The sequence below is a fragment of the Symphalangus syndactylus genome, chromosome 5, assembly GCF_028878055.3.
Source record: "Symphalangus syndactylus isolate Jambi chromosome 5, NHGRI_mSymSyn1-v2.1_pri, whole genome shotgun sequence".
NCBI lineage: Eukaryota > Metazoa > Chordata > Mammalia > Primates > Hylobatidae > Symphalangus > Symphalangus syndactylus.
This window is the reverse complement of record NC_072427.2, coordinates 26,724,588-26,744,138: the sequence shown is the minus strand read 5'-3', so window position 1 is coordinate 26,744,138 and position 19,551 is coordinate 26,724,588. Positions and strand designations below refer to the sequence as shown.

Sequence of the window (19,551 nt, the reverse complement as noted above, 5' to 3'; positions counted from 1 at the left end):
TACTGCAAGGACAGCCTCAGCACTACCAGGCCACTCACCAGGTTGTGAGGGCAGGGCCAGTACCCTATGTGGAGCTTCACCTGGGCAGGAGGCCCAGGTCCACTACCACACCTGGAAGGTGCCATGGGCTGTGTAGAAAGACTCTTATCATGAGCCTCACTAGCCTGCATGGGCCAACTCAGAGCCACACCTAGGCCTCATAATGCATCCAGGGATTCACAGAACCATCGCTGGGGCCCAACTGCAGTTGTATGAACAGACCACAGCCTCATTCGGGGACTCCCCAGAAATGCAACAGAGGAAGAAACCACCAATGGGCCACACCCGATTTTGCTAGAGAAGAGGCAAGACTTGGTGAACCACTTCTAAAGCCCCTGCAGGGCTGCAGAGACGGGCCCAGAACTCCACCTGGGGCCTCCAGAGAGGTCAAGGATGGACCTAGAGCTTTCCTAGACCTGAAGTAAGAGATGGATAACCTGATTTGAGATTCCACCAGGAGTCCTAAGATCGAGTGAGAAATACTCGCAGTATCAAAATCTCTGTAACAGATCCACAATGATTCCAAGGCCTTCCCAAGTGCAGGGATGGAGCCTGGACCTCCTGAGGCTTGACTTGGGTTGCTGAGTATCCCTAGACCTGTGAGTCTCAACCGTGGCTGGACACTGGAGTTTGATGTAGCATCCCCAGGTGATTCCAATGGGCAGCCAAAGTTGAGAACTACTCACTGGTCTAGACTTTCCCCTGGGGCTTCAGTAGGAAGAGAGGGATTGATCCACAAACTATACCTGCGACCTACCAGGCTCACAGGCCGGGATTCAGAAATCACATCTGGGGTTGTGCCAGGACTAGACTCACATGTGGGCCCTTGTCTTTGCTGGAGGAAGTGTTCTGGAACTACACCTGTGGCCTCAGTTGGCCTGGAGGTGCATGAGCTCCAGCCCATACCTGGCCCCAGTATGCCCTTCCTGTCCAGTATGTCCTTCCTGGCCCCAGTATGCCTCTCCTGTCCAACCAGGCTGCAAAATGGCCCCTGCTACCCCAGGTCGGTCTGGAGCTGGATCTACTTCCCCTCTGGAAGCTGGGGCTGGGGGCTTGAAGCCCTACCTACTTAGACTCTCTTTTGCCTCCTGCCTCTCCCAACTGACCAGCAGCCCCTACAGCCTCTCCACTGAACACAGAACATTGGACAACCACTGACAGTAGGGTGACCAACTGTACTGGGTTTGTCTGAGACTAACGAGTTTCCTGGGGGCGTGGCACTTTCAGTACTAAAACCAAGACAGTCCTGAGCAAACTGGGATGTTTCGTTCCCCTACAGACAGAGGAGCAGGTGGAAGCCTCCACAGCTGAGTCTGAGTCTGGCAGTGAGGCTCAGAGCTGGGCACTCTGGGCAGCCTTTTCATCTCTCTGAGCCCTGGTTCCTTTCTGACAAACAGGCCCAACACTTGCCTTGGTCAATTCTATACACGTGGTATTAGAGTGAAAATTTCCCACACCTTTTACTCTCCAAGTCATTTCTCGTTCATTAATTCAACCAGTATTTAGCCCCCACTAGAAGCCAGACATAGTTCACTTTGCAGCCATCAATGACAACACGCATGCCAGCTGTATACGTGCTTTTGGAAAGGCATGGTGGTTCTTCCTAATGGGCCAGCTGCCAGGGGCTCCCAGATAGCGACCCATCCTGTGCCATCAAGGCCATTCTCATATCATAACGATGTTCTGATTATCTTTCCAGCTACAGCCCATAGTCTCAATCCAGGCTACACATTAGCGATGTCTGGGAACTTAAAGAAGCACTGTCGCTCAAGTCCCTTCTCAGATCCATTAAAACAGAGTGGTGGGTGGGGAGGGGAGGGGAGGTTTCAGGCACTGGTCTTTTTGAAAGCCCCCCAGCTGGTTATAATCACCCAGAGTTTGGAACCCCTGAGGGAGGAGCAATGTGGTTGTTGTCATACTGGAAACGCAGGACTTCTCCCCTGCCCCTCATGCCCTCTCAGAGGCCCATGGTCCTGGACGCAGCTGCCTGGAGCAGCAGTGGACATGCATCAGGGTTCACCCATCTGGGGCTCCTGGGAATGTGGCACAGTGGCACAGAGAGACCAGGCTGATGAACTGCATGTGCTGAGCTCTAAGTGCAAGTAAGAAGCCAAGAAGGAAGCAGAAGGGTCTCAGAGAAAGTGGCAAGCGGTGGTGATGGAACTCAAGTGGTAGGGGCAAGGCTAGGAAAGTGGCAAGAGGTGGTGATGGAACTCAAGTGGTGGGGGCAAGGCTAGGCGGAGGTGTTCAGGCCATGGAGACCCAGACGTGTATTTTCTCCCTGGGTTCCATTAACTACCGCTGTGTTTCTTCCAGGATAGTCCTCTCTTGCTCAAGCTACTTTGAGCAAAAGGCCCCTGCTCCTTTCAAAGAAATGATTCCTGACCAAGAACTCTCCCTGGAGCCTGGCACCGTGCCTTGGCCGGAGCACAGGGTAGCCCTGGTTGACTGAATGCATTTGTCACCACTGCCCAGGAGCCCAGCTTATTAATTGGTTAATAGCAAAAGCCACAAAGGGGGTGATGTTGAACATACCCCTCAGGCATGGGCAATGGAGCTGGCTGGAAGGGGTTGGGGGGACTGGTTTTTCATGAAAGCCATCTGTGCCTCTTCAGGGAGAGCTGACAGGGCGCAAAGCAGTCCTTCCATAAGGAGCCTTTTCTGGAACCCCCATGGAATCTTGTTTTCATTTTTTGGGAAGATCTATCAATATTCCATAAAACCAGCGTTCCAGGGAGTCCATTTTGGGGCCCTGGGGTTGTGGGGTCTACCAGGGTTTGGAGTCATCAGACCGGGGTTCAAATTTATTATTTATTATTTAGCCTTGGGGTCTTCAACACACCTCTTCACTTCTGTGGACAGTTTCCTCTTTCACAAAATGGGGACAATATTACCCACCTCATGGAGTTGTTTAGGACAGCACTGTGGGAGCTCCTCATTCATGAAAAGGCTCAAATAGTGATTTGTAAAGCACTGGATTCATTTACAAGGTCAAATGATGGGTCTAATCAACCTAGCAGGGGCACATTACTGGAAAACACACATGCATGAGCATTCATATGCCTGTACACATACACACAACGTAGGATCCAGCCACCGTCCTGAGGGCATGGTGGGGAGGGGCTCATAACCGTAATGGTCACAGCCATGCAAGATCAGTGGGTTACAGGGAGATGGCGTTTGTGGCATCCTACACATTATCTTCAGCTCCTGCTTCTCTCCTCTTCCCGCTGTGTAACTGGCTGCCAGTTGTATCCGTTTTTCCTCTCTAGTATTTCTGGAACCTGTGCCTTCCCCCATCCTCACTGCCATGCCTGCTTCAGGGATTCATCATTACCCACCAGGATCATCAAACAGTCCCCTCTGATCTCCTTGCCCTCTCCAATTCATCCCGCCTTTTGGGAGTTCAGACCTGCTGCCTGGACCTCTGCTCATTGCCTCCTCTGAGAGAAGGGGTGGGTGGGATGGGCTGGGGGATAGATGTCACCACTTTTGGCTGAGCCCACCCCTTACCAGGTCCCACTCTGCTGCTCTGGTTAGGGCCAGCTCTCCCCAACTGGGTCCTGGCTCCTCCTCCCCACCATCATTGACCTTTGGGGCTGAGGGCCCACAGGCGCTGTGCTTCTGCCACATGCTGCCTGATATCCCAGTGCAGGGAGGGGCTGTGCTACAGAGAACCTAGTGTGTGTGTGTGTGTGTGTGTGTGTGTGTGTGTGTGTGTGTGTGTGTGCGCGCGCGCATGCTCGCGTGCGCGTGCATGCATGTGCGTGTGTGTGCACTTGCCCTGGCCCGGGGTCCATCTTCTCTCCTTCCTTCCATCTATATGGGGACATCCATCTAGGTCCCCCCATCCCCACCCAGATCCTCTAGCTCCCTTTTCCATCTCCTTCCCAGGGGAAGTCACTCTGTCCCATGACCCTTGCAGGCTACCCCAAGAGCATCTTCCGACCTCTCTCACAGCTGCTGCAATGCAGTGCATGCTCGTCATCGCTGGTTCCTTCCAGCCCTGGCTGCACGCGCTCATGCCGTGGTGTACAGTGGGGGATTCACTAAGCACATTATTCCCAAGTCGGGGAATACTTCCTGCACTTGTGGGGCCAGCAGAGGCTAATACTTCCATTGAGCAGGAAGGCAGTCGAGGGAGCAGGAAGTATCAGCTTCTCCCATGCCCCCCTAGTTCCCCCACGCTCATCCACCCTGACTACTCATACCCCCTACCTCTCCTGATGTGGCTTCACGCAGCATCAGGACCCCACTTTGTTACCTCCTTCCTAGCTCCAATTGGCTTCTTTCTGCCCAACCTCTGCCTCTGAGTTCTCAAGTCTGAGTCTTCCTGGGTTGTGGTGGCTGCACCAGAACCTCTGTCCCTGTTCTCAGTGCCTGTCTCAGGTCTTTGTCCAGATTCCCAGTCTTTAGGGCCTGAGCCATACGTCACTCTGGGCCCCAAACTAGCCCAGGAAGAGGCCTGCAGCCAGAGACTGACCTCCCGGGTGCCATACTATGTGCTCACTCATCCTCCCTACCTGGCCTTGCTGGGAGCTGAGAGGAAGTAGGTGGGAGGAGATTCAGGAATTGACTGCAACCTCAGGGCTTAGAAGCCCTTGAAAGCCCCCCTCTTTCAGAATCAGCCTTGAACGAGGCTGTGTTTGACCCAAGGCCTGGGGGCCCATGTCAGTGTAGGCCTCCAAGCTTCTGCCTGCGGAAGGGTCTCTGTTTTAATGTAAACTACTCCAGGGCCTGGGCACCATGGCTACAGATGGAACGGGTCCTGGTGGCTGTTACACTTGGCTGGTCCTGCACAAACATTTTTCAATCTGTGATGACACCTCAGCCAGCCTGCCCTCCCCTTCAACAGCCCCCTTTCTCATACTTGCTGAATGAAGGTACGAACTTCAGTATGGATGTATCTGCCCTTCAGCTTTTGTCAAAAACTTGGTTGGAAATGGCCCATGTGTGGGGATATTTACTTATTAACTGCAGCTCCATTTGTAATAGCAAAAGACTTTAAATTACCTAAATATCCCTCAAGAAGAGACTGGCCAAAAAAAAAAATGATAGCATGTCCACACCATGGAATACTATAGAGCCATAAAAAAGAATGGTGATCAATGTATTCACAGAGAATCCTCTCCACAAAATAGTGAGAAAAACATGGTGCAGACTGTGCTACCATTTATATAATTATACACGCATGCATATAGATGGACAGATGTTTGCATGTATATGTATATATATATAACCCCTCTGGGAGAATGGATAAGAAACTGGTATAATGGCCACTAGGGAAGTGAACAGAGTCATTGAAGGAACATTGTCACTGTATACTTTTTTGTCTGTTTTGAATGTTGAGCTATGGAAATGCATTACCAATCCTAAAATTTAAAATAAAAGAAAGCAATGGCTATTTAAGAGGGTCCAATTGCCCATCCATTCCCCAGGCTTCTCCAAGCTGCACCCTGTGTTTTCTGGACACCAGGACACACTTCCCTGGGACCCCACCATTTAAGCCTCCTGGAATGTGGTCTTCACTGAGCATGCTCAGCCTCCCCTAAGAGCCAGCAGATGTGGCTCATGGGGGCAGGCCCTATACTGGCAGTGCCTCTGCCCTCGAGGTCATCATCATTTCCCTGCTGGTCCCCCATATGCAAGCTCCTGGGACACAAGTACTCTTGCCTGAGCAACTAGACTTTGTCTTTCCATGAGGCAATGACTATCTCATAACTAGCCGGTTTCCCTCCTTGCTCAGGCTACCAGGAAACTCTAAGATGTAATTACTTGCTTCTCCTCACTGGTGCCCACCTGATATTGGCTTTCCTCCTGAAACACCAGCCCTCCCCTCCAACTCCAATTCCTTGCTGCCTGCAGATGTGACCAGAGGTGAGGGGAGCTGGGGTGGCCACTAGTGCAGTGAAGGGGCAGGAAGGCCCATTGAGGGAGGAAAGGGGGTGGGAGGGCAGCAGCAGGCTTAGGGCACAGGGAAACTGGGCAGGCTGAGAACACTACATGTGAACAGGTTCTTCCAAACGATTTCACTAATTTCTTGAGTTTGGCTAAGAGCCCAAGAGGTATCTAAACAAAGTTGATTATATTTCACTCATATAGTCTCACAGGAAAAGTTCATCTTGATCAGGTTTCTCTAAATTTCTACATGGAGTTTTGGAATACCAGCTAAGGTTACCAAAAATTCATTCATTCTTCTAAAACTGATTTTGAAAGGATTTTATTTTAAGATCTGAGTTGGATTTTCCAGTTTGAAAAAAAAAAAGCTCAACTAGGAAGTATCTTTTGGAAAATAATTATCTCATGTTTCAGGGGAAAGAAATTGCATTAGCCCTGATGGATTAGTAAAATCTAGTCTTTAGAGTATAAATTACCTCGTTTAACAACCAGCCTCAATGTCCACTAGACCTAGAACCGGGAGACCTGGTGCAGATATTGACTCTGACATTTAGCAGCGAGTGCTCAGTGCCTGGTTAGACACTCAATTGGTATTTGTGGAGAGAGTGAACTCTGTCTATGCAAGCCTCGTCTGTCAAATGAGGATTGTGCCTCTCTTATGTAGAACCACAGTAACTGCAGGGTTACTGTGGTGGTTAAATGAAATGCTAATCGTGAAAAAGACTTTGTAATCTGAAAAGGTGCTTTATCTGAGTGGGTGGCTGACTTGGAAGGTGTGGAGACAACACTTGAAGCTTTCACGGGATGAGAATTTGACATTCCCACTGCCGCCCCAAACCCAGGATGTGGGAAGCCCCAGAGGGCATGGGGCAGAGGGCATGGGGCAGAGGGCATGGGGCTGCAGAGTCTCAGGATCTTGAGCTTTGGATGGTATTAATGGCCCACTACTAAAGCACAGGCTTCAGTGGCTGAGTCACGGCTGGGATGGGAGTGGAGGGGAGACCTTAAGTGCTCATGGTACTTCCCAAATTCAGGCCTTTGCTGCTGCTCAGTTCTGCAGCCTCCTCTTAATTGGCTTCCTGCCTCCAGATGGGTTTTCTCCTGTTCATTCTCACTTTGCGGTGATCTTCCTAACACACAGATCGGAGCCGCCCCTTTCCCACTCAGAGCCCTGCACTGGCTCCGCACTGGGTCTGGGAAGGCCTGAGCTTTGTGACATAGCACACAGGCTTTTAGGGCAGCTTTGGTGTCCCCTGCAACCCATATGCCCCTAATCACCCCCCGCACCCCAGGGCTGGGGGAAGTGCCCTTACTAGACTCCCATAGCTCTCACCCCTCTTTGACTCTCCTGTGTGCCAACAGGGATCACACTGCATTGTCACTGTCTGTTCACAGGCCGTCCCCTCACTGGATGGCAAGCCCCTCCAGGGAGGGCCCCTGCTGTTTGTCCCATCCTCCCAGTGCCAGGGAGGCACAGGCCTGGCTCCTCAGAGGTACTGGTAAATCTGTTGAGTGAAGGCTGTCAACGGAGTGTTAACATCTCAGGAGGACACTTTAGCCTTTAAAATCCTCTCCCTTGTTAATTCCAGGGAAGCCTAGTGGCCAAAATGCTTCTGTGACATTTGGTCAAGAATGACAGTCCCTGAGCTTAATGAAAGGAGGGGAGGCCAGGCAAGGATCCTGCCCCGTAAGCTCTGAGCTCACACTCACACCACATACTATCCGTGTCCTCATGAAACCACCATAAAACCTCTCTTCAGCTACTGTGTGTGTGCCTGATGATCCGATTTGCATTTCGGAAAGATTGTTCTGGCTGCAGAGAGGCCAGTGGACTGGGGGTGGGGGCACCGTGCATGTGTGGGGACAGTGGATACCATTAGCACCATATTCTCCTCTCAGCCTTTCTGGTGCTCTGTGTCCAGGCACACAGTAGGTCTGTACTTCTGCACCTCTTCTGAAATAAAGCCAGGTGGCTCACCCTGTCTAGTGAACTGTGCTCAGAGTGGATCCCTTCTGGGAAAAGCCAAGGAGACGTCTGTCACACTCCTTACCCTCAGTGGAGGGGACCATGCAGGCTGGCGTCAGGACCAAGCCTCTACCAGCCCAGGTCCCTGAGTGATCATCATGAGCAGTGGCCTCCTGCCAGCTGCATGGAACATAAAGCACAAGCAAGAGATGAGTCTTAGTTGTGCTGATGGAGATCTGGGCGTTGGTTGTTATTGCAGCACAACCCAACCTACCCTGACCAACACACCAGTTAGGAGGCCACTGCATAAGATGAGTCCAGGTGAGAGGTGATGCCAACCTGGACCAGAGTGGTGGAGGAAGAGAGGGACAGAGGGCACAGCTCTGAGAGATATACCCAGGAGGAAAAACTAACAGGGCTTGGTGATGGTTTGTCCACAGGGATGAAGGACGCTGCTGCAGCAATCATCTGTCCTTTGGTAGGGGCTTGCTTGCTCAGACCTTTTCAGGAACTCACAGGTTCTTTGAGCTAAGATTTCCATCCTATTTTCATATGCAGGGTCAGGGCTCAGTGTTGGCTTGCCTCCAGCCTGCGAGAGACCCCAGGGACCTGGGTCACTGCTATAGTGAGGAACAGTCTTGTCATAAAGGTAGAAGCCAAAGCCCCAGCTGCTGCAATTTACTAATAGCACCTACTGTGCTGTGCTAGGGCTTTCCAAACAGCATGTAGTTTAACACAGAGATGGGGAAACTGAGACTCAGAGAACTTAAAAGCCTTCCCAAGCTAGGAGGTGGCAGAGCTGAGATTTAGAGCCAGGATCTAACGCCGGGTCGCCATGGCTGGAAATTCTCAAAGCTGCCTCACTATCAGGGACAAAATAACTCCTCAGTGAAGGAGGCTGGAGGCTGGAAATGAAGGCTGCGTGTGTGAGGGGCTGTACTCTCCTCTCTGAGTCGGGGACAGAGAGTGGGGGTGTCACACCTCCCAGCTGCTCCCTGCACGACAGTCGCCCTCACGGAAGTGTTTGGGCGTTGGCAGTGTTCTGGACCTCTCTCAAGTCCACGCGTCACTGGTGCTCCTGCATAAACATCAGGGGGCTGAGTTCTGTTCTTGGCTGCACGCACACCGGCACCGGCTCCACGCTCCCACAGATTCCAGGGAAACTGGATTGTGGGGCGTGGATGCCTGCCTTGGTGCGCTTCCCATCAACGCTCAGGGGATTCAGAGTTGCAAGGTTCCCACCCAAGCAGAAACAAAAGCTGCCTTCACAAAAATCACTGGCGCGACTGTGACATATTTTCACCTGCTATTAATTCTCTTTCTTTCTCCATGTATTTTGGCAATAGACAGCAAGGAATAACAGTCCCCAGCCAGTCTTTATGCTGTGTTTGTGGATGAAGAGCTCAGGTTTTAGAATCAGGAAGACCTCCTGGGTTCACGGGCCGGCTTCTGCATGTACTTGCTCTATAACTTTGAACAACTTAACATCTTTGAGCCTCAGTTTTGTCATCTAGAAAATGGGCAAATAGTGATAACCTCACAGGGCTGTTGGAATAATTAAGGGAAGAGCTGCATGTAAAACATGCACTCTGGTGCCTGGCACACAGCAGGTGCTCAATAAATGGTATTTATTGTCATTCAGCATTTTTGATCTGGTGTTTTGAAACATCCTGCTATACAAAATTATATACATTTAAATCTGCATTCATAGCATGGCAGAGTTGAAGGGCATTTAGTAATAACTCATGGTGAAGGTCAAGCTTTTTAAAGCATGAGGAAAGATAAAATCTCATGTGGAAACCTAATATATAAAACAGTTAAAAATGAGACTGCTCTGATTGATGTGGGAATGTGGCCCCCAGGGCTCCTCAGAATGCGGCAGAAAAGCATCGACGAAGGGAAGTTGAGGATTTGTCTACAGTGACCCAGTGGGAGAGAAGGTTCAAATCCTACTTCTCCTGTGCAGGTTTGGCAAATCCTATGAAGGAGTGATGGCATCTGCCTGGCAGTGTTGAAAACTGAAATCCTTGTGTGGACGAGCCACCAAATGCAACTTCCCAGTGCTGGCTTGTTGCTCTTGAAGAAGTGCCAGCAAAGGCTGACCAGCCAGGCCAGGCTGTGAAAGTGTTGAGTGCAGGCAGACCCCAAAGTGACCTCATGAGGCTCTGCCCAGCTGGCACTATTCTCAGCCAGCCTGCACGTCCCCTGTGATGCACCTGGCAGCCACATCACTTCATTCCCTGGGCTCTGGACAACAGGGCCGCCACCTGCTGAGCCTCTGCACATGCCCTTTTGTTCGGTCCACACCTCTCAGCACACACCACCCACTGTCCTCCTCGTGGGATTCTGCTGGTTTCTGTAATAAGTGTCCTTACCATACCAGAGGGTGGGGGGGGGCACTAAAGCCCTTTTCTGGCCTTGGGCTTCTCAAATGTGACCTCCCTGAGATTAAATGTGATGAGATCACTGCCACTCATCCTCTTCCACTGCCCATAAACCTGCTTGTCTTCAGCTCTCCCCTCTCTACTGGTGACACGCATATGCCTGGTGGCCTCAGGCAGAACCATGGACATCAGGTTTGATCCTGTCTTCTTTTCTGTTACAACCAATGGGATGGCAGGTCTTGCCAATTTTCCACCTGAGTGTCTCTTGGTAAAGTTTTTTTTTTTAATCGTAAAGACCCCGTTCCTTTATCCTCTCGGCTTCCACCTCTCTCACCTGGACTCTGGGTTCCAGCAGCCCCTGATTAGTCTCCTGCCTCTGCCTGCCTCCTGCTCTCCTAGTGCTTATGTTCCAGTGGGGAGAAGGATGGTTTGCAACTGGCCAAATACATGAAGTAATCACAGACTGTGATCAGCCATATGAATGAAGAGTCCAGTGCTGTAAACGCACGTGATGACGGAGGCGATGTTTAGGCTAAGACTGGCAGGAGAAGAAGGAGCTGTTCATTCTAAGGGCATGGTTGGTGGGAGATCATTCCAGGTGGAGGGAACAGCTTCTGCCACAGCCTTGAGATAAGAAAGGGGAGGCATATGCAGCTCTGAAAAGTGATGGCCTGAGCAGGATGAGGAAGGAGGAGAGGGGATGGGTGGCTCTGGGTTAGAGAGGCCAGCAAAAGACGTGGATCTCACTGGGTACTCCAGGTCATGGTCAGGAGTTTGAATATTTTTCTAAAGGCAATGGGAGTCACTGATGTTTTCAGAGTGTCCCAGGGTTCTGTGTCTAAGGGCTGCTGCTTTTAGAGCAACCTTATTTTTCTACATTCAGCTTTTCATTTTTCTGATTGGCTGAGAGGTTGAATGTGCTGTAACTCCAAGGAGTGTGTGCTTTGTGGTGACAACAGAATAGCTACAATAAGTCTCAAGCAGGGTTCCATGAGCTCCTGAACCAAGGCAAGGCAGGGAGAAAGAGTCCCAGGCTCTTCAGGAGGGAGAATTGCCAGCACTTGGTGATTACTGTGGGAGTGAGTTTTGAGGAGAGAGGCGAGCTCCCTACTCAACTGTGAGTGTTTTGAAGACAAAGATTAAGTTTTCTTCTTCTCTGTGACTGCAGGACCTACCACAGGCCTGACACTAAGGGCCAAAATGTTTCACCAAGGGGGTGAATAAACAATGTGGAATTTTAGGTCAGGCTTGTGGATGTATGATTTGTTTCTGATCCTCACCACACTGTCACCAAGCATAGGCGCAAGGAGCCAATATTCCCTTGTCCCACTCCAGGCATAATTACTGTGCCTCTTCAACTTCATTCCAACTCTAGGAACATTTGGGGGATGGGGCGGGAGATGAGTAGCCCACACAGTTGATCCTGGGGCCCCACACCTGCTAGGGTTGGGCATGGTCTGGAATGGGTTGGGTAGTCTTGCTGGTTTCCTGTAGGTGCAAGCATCTTACAGTCTGTGTTGTTGGCACCATATGTATACCAGCGTCCCAGGGTTCTGTGTCTAAGGGCTGCTGCTTTTAGAGCAACCTTATTTTTCTACATTCAGCTTTTCATTTTTCTGATTGGCTGAGAGGTTGAATGTGCTGTAACTCCAAGGAGGGTGCGCTTTGTGGTGACAACAGAATAGCTACAGAGTGAGAAAGCCAGAGAACGCATCTCATTTCTGCCATTGCCTTGCTGGGCAGCCACAGATGAAATTGTTTCCTCATCTGTAAAATGAGCATACTCATTAACCTCAGGGCTGTTGTTGATCTGAATCTGCCAGGCCAACCAGTAGTGTGTCCTGTGCATGAGGACCAGGAGTGGGGCTTTGTCTTGTCTCTAGAGAAGGGCACAAAGTGGGTAGACAACAGGTTCTAAGAGCGCCCCCCCCGCCGCCCCAGCTTCTGGGACCTCCACCAATATCAGCTTCTGAGGTTCTGGCTGCAAGGATTTGTCTGAGTCTCTTCTGTCCTAAGAGAACCAGGAAGAGCCTGGTGCCCACGTTTTGAGCCTTCCTGGTTGGGAAGAATGAAAGGAGTGCTGGAGTTGGTTTGGCTGGGCACCCTGCTGAGAAGCTGGGGCTGGACATTTTATTTCAGGGAGCTTGGAATGAGAGTGAGAAAAGCCGGGGTTGGGGGACTGCATGCCAAAGAAAGGTATGGAACCCCAAGGGCCAACCTCTAGGGAAGCTGAACCCAAGCTCTAAGTCAACAGCACCTGGGCTTTCAGTGTGTGTGCTACAGGGCTGGGAGCAGAGGAGATCAGGACTGAGCAAAGGGCCCAGGTCAGGGAGGTGGCTTGCAGCTGCTGGATGGAATAGGGGGCATGGCTGTGCCAGTCTGACTTCATGAGGCCTTAAGATCCCAGGCTAGAGCTCCTGGACACTGGGGCTGCACCACAGGCAGTCAGACTGGTCTGGATACAGCCAGATGAGACTGTACAATGTTAGGATGGGCCTGGGGCTCGGTGCCAGAGCGCCTTGCATATCCTGCTATTAGAGCATCTTCACAGGGTAAGGAGCTCACCCTTATCTATGTCTGTCTTCCTCAGGGGCTCATGGCCTGTGACAGTCAGCTTCTAGGTTGAGGACATAAAATATGGAATTAACATATGATAGGCTAACAAGTCCAGCTCAATGTGCATTTCCTGTGCATCTACTATGTGCATGGTCCCTGACTCTGCCCCAGCCACTTAGGGGTTCCCAGCCAAGAACTGGTTTCTATTCCTTCAAAAACCACCGCTGGCCTTTCAGGGAGGAAGCTGTCTGCTTGGACATTGGTAAAATGGCTTCCTGCTGAAACCAATTCTTTATCAGACACCAGCTAGTCTAGTTAAACAGATGGCTTTGTAGACGCCTCTCAACTCAGGCACTCTGTACTTGCCCAGCAGATTGAGCCAAAGCTTCTCGTAGGCTCAAACCTGGTCACAGAATGGCCTGGAGTTAGGCCTATCATGCTAGGCTCTGTGGCTTATGCCATGGGGCACCCAAGTCAAAGAGAAACATGGAGCAGCTGCTGGCACCATCAATTTTCCTCAAAGATTGAGAAAAGAAACAGTGACGAATTTTTGTACACATGTGTAGCCGGAAGGAGCAGGATCTAGTTTTCCACAGGAGTCAAACCTGGTCTAGAGGCAAATGGAACCTATATAAACATATGTGATTAAAGTATGAGCCTTTAACAGAAATTTGCACCAGACCATCATCTGCTACTTTTAACCCTGTTCTGTTCTCTTGTGCCAGGAGGGCTGCTCTCGTGAACACACCTGAGGATCTCTGACTAGTAGTGTTCTGGGGAAACAGCCCTGAACATGAGTGCATCTCATCTATTAGTTTTGCACTGATGTTCCTCCCATGATCTACTGCTAGGATGATTCAGTACCTGGGCCAAGAGTTGGATGATTTGAAATCAATGTAGGGTCTCATTTTCAGGAATTCTTAGGCATTGGATGAATTCTAGGTCTGATTCTGCCACTGATTTACTCCGTTGCTGGGTAACTCCCTTTCTTTGCCTCTCAGTTTCTTGGTCTGTAAAATGGAAAGGCTGTGTCTCTGAGGTTCTGTTCAACTTTAACATCTGGTGACCTAAATAGCTCTGTCCAGGTGGGTATAATTCAGAGTCAACTATGATTCGTCTAGATCTAACTAAAATGTATTGGGAGCATACTTTCATATACATATATAATGTAGGGCTCTCAAAACCCCAGAAAGGTAGGTGTTATTATCTTCATTTTGTAGATTACAAAATGGAAACTCAGAGAAGTTCAGCAAGTTAACTGAAGTCACACAGCCAGGAAGTCATAGAGCTGAGATTCAGTCTCAGGCCTGTCTGTCTTCATGTCCAGGAGGCTGAGAACAGATAATATGAGTCCATACCAACTTGACTTCCCCCACCCCTCACTTCCTGCCTACCCAGGAGCTCAGCTCTGGGATCTAGTGTAGTGGGTTGAGGGATGGAGGGGGGTTCTGGCTGGGGCTGGGGCTTGGGCTGCAGGCCCTGGGTAGGTATGGGTAGACACTGGCCGGAGAGGGGCAAGTTCTGAAGGGCTGAGAGCAAATTCTCTAGTCTGGCCTGGGACTGGCTCTTCTGCATGAGTTCCCCAGGCTCCATTTGAGCTTTAAGCTTAAGGAGCTGCCTGCCCTTTGCTCTTCTTTCCATCTGGGAGCCCCTGCTCACCACATGGCTTGTCATTCCCAAGGACACCCTCAAAAATTCCTGTCCACACTTCCCAGTCCTCAGAAACCATCTCCTAACACCCATTGGCTGAGGGTAGGGAAGGAAGAGATGTGCTAGAGAGACTGACAATTGTCTGTCCTGACAATTGGGAGGAAGACTTCAAGCGATGCTTCTATTTCAACCAATTCAACCACCACCAGTCTGTGTCTTCATGCAGCAGTGGCTTTTGAGATCTCGGTTGTCTTTTCAGAACATTGGGGCGGCCTCAACTACTTGCATGACGCTGGGCAAGTGAATTTCTCTCTCTGGGCCTCAATGTCCCCATCTAGGCAATCACCAGCCATTGGGCCCTATGGATGGCAGGTTCCTGCCGGCAGTGGCATTTTAGGATTCACTATCATCTGCTTTATCTTCCTAGAGGCAAGGGGCTGGACCAGATGCTTTTGGAAAGCGCACCAAGCTTAAAGGTGGCTCTCTCTGCAGGTGCCCCTCCTCCCTTCACGCCAGAGGCTCACCTCCACCCCGCCCGGGCTCCCTGTTAGAGCCAGGCCTGGCTCTTTAGCCTTGCAGCTCAGGAAACCAGAGCGCAGCGCTATAGCCGCGACTGCGGCGGCGGCGCAGGGGGCGGGGGAGGAGAGAAGCGCCCACTTGTCCCGCTGCCTCCGCAGCAGCCCTGGCCCTAGCCCCGGCGCATCAGAGCGGTCCTTGGGAATCTTTGGGCTCGTTGCTCCGGCGGCCGCCAGCTGGGAGCCCACCACCGCTCGATGGTACCGAACCTACCCGTGTAGCCCCGCAACCCCAGCCCAACTCCGCGGAGCTAGCGCAGGGTGCTCTCTGCCCTCAGCTGCGGCGAGGCAAGGGCTGGCAGCGCTCGGACGCCTCCGTCTTGCCCTTCCCATGCCTAAGCGCGGGGAATTACACGTTCCTGGTGTGGAACAGACGATGGGGCTATTAGGGCTGGGCGGTGGGAGTGGGGGTTGGGAGCACCATTTTTGGCTGGACGTGTGTCCAGATTCACCGTCTCTGTCTGGTCCTTAGGACTCCATCTTCCTCTGCACCTCCAGGTGTCGGCCCGCCTGTACCCGCCTCCCACGGGGCTCGTCCGGCGAAGGGCAGCCGCAGCCCACATCTACTCCCCGCCCTCAATCCCTGCCCCCTCTGTCCGCCGCAGTCACTCGCCCGGCTGGGAGCAAGCCTCCCCTCTCGCTGAGGGTGCAGACAGCGCCTAGGGCGCCAAGAGTAGGGGGGCCAAAGTTCAAGCGTCATCAGCCAGCTGAAGGCCCTGAGCCCCCAGGGCCGTGGCCGGGACGCGGGGAGGTCAGGACGCGACGCTCGCCTCACCTGTTTCTCCAGCGGCTCCTTGGCCGACAGCGCCGGCTTGGGGGAGGGCGCGCGGTCGCAGACGCAGCCCTCCAGCAGGTAAAGCCCCGAGGGCCGCGAGCTCGAGTCGCTCTCGAAGTAGAAGAGCAGGTTCTGCAGCAGCGCGAACCACTTGGTTTGCCATTTTGTGTTGTCCGAACTCCGCTTGCTCAGGTAGCCTTTGCGCGTGCCGTCCTTGCGCGCCAGCAGTCCCAGGGACGCGACGTGGCCATCATTCAGCCGGATCCCCTTCTGCATGGTGCTCAGAGGCCAGCGAGACCCCACGCGCTTACATCTTCTCCGCGCAGCAGCCCCCAGTCCGTGCGCGCTGCGCGCTGCCTCTCTCTGGCGCTCGCTCGCTCGCTCCCTCTAGCTCTCCCCTCCTCCCAAATATCTACACTCCAGGATGTGGCGCCGAGCCGCGACTTCTTGAATCCAGATATACCATTCCCCGCTGGAACCTCTTCTCCGCTCCGTAGAGCCCCAGTGCCCGGAAGATGCCGCCCGACCCTCCTCCGGCGCCGGGCAAACTGAGGGACTGGCGATCTGCGCGCTGGCGAGGGGCAGGCGGAGTCATGTGACGCCGATCCCTCGAAGAGCCCGTTTCAGCAGCGCGGACAGGGACACACGCACGCAGCCCCGCCGAGGCGCAGAGCCGCGCGCAGGCTGCACCTTGGCGCCTCCTCCGCCTCCCCAGACACACACGCAGACGCACACGCACACACACAAACCCTGCCCTCCCTCCCCTCATCTCCCCTTCTCTCCTTCGGATGTTAAAAAGCAAATCAGATCAATTTTCGTTTAACCCAATGGAACCCCGAAGGCTCGCCATCCCGGGAGTTTGCGGCTTTGCGCCCCACCGCGGCGCACTGTAGACCTGGGGTTAAGTGCCATTTGTCATTTTCTCCTCCAAAGGCCCCCCCACCCCCTACTTTATTTCTAATACAAGGTGGAAGGAGGAAGGTGGGTGGCGAAATAGAGCTGCAAAAGCGTCCAGTCCTAGTCTTTGCATAGTCAGCCGGGTCACATTGAATTCCACCATCCGGCCGCACTCCCGGCGGCTTCCCCAGCTACCTGAGGACAGTACAGGGGGTGAGATGGGGTGGCGGTTGGTGAACTTTGGTTACTTTATCTTATATTATTTTGAGAGTTGCCATAATTACCGGCGCCACCCCCCCTGCACCCTGAGGTCTGGTTGGCGAGCCGCTGCCGGGAGTTTTCTGCAAATACCCCCCAAAGCCTGAAGGCGGGCTTCAAACGCAGGCGCCGGGGACCATGGGAGCCTTCAAATAGCTGCGCTGGCGCAATGATACCTTAATGATAGATTTTCCGTTCTTATTTTTAGCTCTCATTCGCCTACACAGTTACACGGCATTTATCCGAGAACGTCACAGCGCCCGCATGCTGCACCGGGAGGGCGCGCGGGCCGCCGGGTGAGCCGGGAGCTGGGGCGGGGAGCGCGCATCGCTGTCTGCCGCAGAGGGCAGCAGGCTCGCCCCGACCCAGAGCAAGCCGCCCCTGGCCCGGGCGCTTTGCAGCGGGGATGGGTGCCCGCGCAGTCCTCTGAAGGAAAGACACCATCTTTCCGCACAGAAACTGCGTACACCCCTCCCCCGACACACACACACACCACACTCACACGCACAGATACACACCACACACCCACACACCCACACACCACACACACCATACACACCATACACCACACACCACACACGCCACACACACCATACACCACACACCACACACACCACACACGCGCCACATACACGGCATACACAAACACCACACACCACACACACACACCATACACCACACACCAACACACCACACACACACCACACACCCACACACCACACACACCACACATACACCACACACCCTACATACACACCACTCCCCACACCCCCCACACCCGCACCACACACACACCACACACATCACACACAGACACCACACACACGCCACACACCACACACACACCACACACATGCCACACACCACACACATGCCACACACATGCCACATACCACACACACACCACACACCTGCCACACACCACACACATACCACATACCACACACACACCCCTCACACTTCCCCACACCCCCCACCACACACACACCCCACACATCACACACCATACAAGCACCACACACTACACACACCACCCCCACACTCCCCACACTGCACACCACACACACATACACAACTCGCCCACCACACATACCACACACACCACACACACTACACACACACGCCACACACACCCCTACACAACACACACACCCACACACCACACATACACCACACACCAGACCACACACCACACATACCACACACACACACCACGTAACACATCCCCCCCACACAGACCAAACCTGGGCTGCACACACACACACACACACCACACCCCATACAACACATGCAGCACACCACCACCCCCCCCCGCCCCCCCCCACACACACCCCTTAGTTTGGAGCCCTAGGGAAGGGCTTGGAAACCAGGCAGCCCTGTGTAGGTCAAGGAAAAATCCACGGAGAAACTCTGCTGTGGAGGAACGGAGCTGCCCCTGTCCTGAGCACAGTGAGGCAGGCCTGTGTTCCTGGAGTGGGAGCATTTTGGGAGAGGAACTGGCCTTGTTAACCTTAGTCCTCCCTCTAGTGCCATCGTTCCAGTCTGAGGGACCCCAAGGACTCAGTGGTGCTGATTTTTCTTCACAAATAATGAAAATAGACTAGATGGCTAAGCCTTTTCATTCAGTCTTAATTTTCCCTACACTATCACCATCTTTTCTTCTCACTTGCTCTCTTCATGGAAGCAGAGTGTGCAGGATTGAGGTTCTTAATCTGGCCTTTCTTTGTCTAAACTCTTTTGTTCGGAAGTCTGTTACAGAAGCCAGGAAAACTTCAGGGAAGGGGCACTGTTCTAAGTGCTTTAGATCAATTAAGCCATTGAATCTTGATGCAACCCAATGTAGTAAGTTTATTTTTTTCCCTAATGAGCTCCATTGTACAGACGGGGGAAACTGATGCATGGGAGAGTTGAATGACTTGCTCAGGACTGCTCAGCTAGGAAGCAGCAGAGGTTGGATTTGAACTGAGCAGTCTGTCCCAGAGGTCTTTTTAGAGCTAAGTGGGTGGTCCCTGGATTGCAGGGAGGTTGGCTTTTATCCCAAGAGGGGGTAGGATGGTCAAGAGAGGGTCTCCCAGGTAGGCTGGGGTCAAGGCTGAGCCTGCACAGAGGCTGCTGTGGCAGAGGGACTTATGGTACATAGGTTCTGAACCGGGGCTGCATGTCAGAATCACCTGGGAGCACTTAACAAGCACTTCCCAGAGATCATAGGTGGGCTAGCTACACTTTCATGGGTAATTGTAATGTGCAGTGAAGGTGGAGAACCGCTCATATACGGGAGAACTCATGATATGGTCATGAATCACCTGGGGATCTTGTGAAAATGCAGATTCTCTTTCAGTGGATCTGGGACAGGACCTGATAATCTGCATTTCTAGCAAGTTCCCTGGTAGTGAAAAGCTGCTGGTTTGCAGACCACACTTTGAAAGTTCTAGGGCACTCGAGAGGTGGGAGGTGGTGGGATTCATTCATTCATTCACTCATTCACACACATTTCATTCCACTAGTGTTCATTTAGCCCTTCATCTGTGCCAGGCATGGGTGGGCCACTGGGGA

General features: G+C 52.5%; 1 protein-coding gene across 13 annotated transcripts in view; it reads right to left on the bottom strand.

Moving 5' to 3' along the window:
• The window catches only part of RASGRF1 (Ras protein specific guanine nucleotide releasing factor 1), a 123,110-nt gene extending 106,554 nt beyond the window's left edge, over positions 1-16,556 (bottom strand). For 12 of the 13 annotated variants that reach the window (XM_055277526.2, XM_055277531.2, XM_063638635.1 and 9 more), the window contains exon 1: positions 15,844-16,500. In XM_055277526.2, the coding sequence (XP_055133501.2) occupies positions 15,844-16,119 (276 nt within the window). In that variant the 5' untranslated portion in view covers positions 16,120-16,500. Of the gene's footprint in view, positions 1-15,843 lie in introns of all 13 variants that reach the window. The other variant, XM_055277532.2, reaches the window with a different exon arrangement.
• Between the last annotated feature and the right edge of the window lie 2,995 nt (positions 16,557-19,551).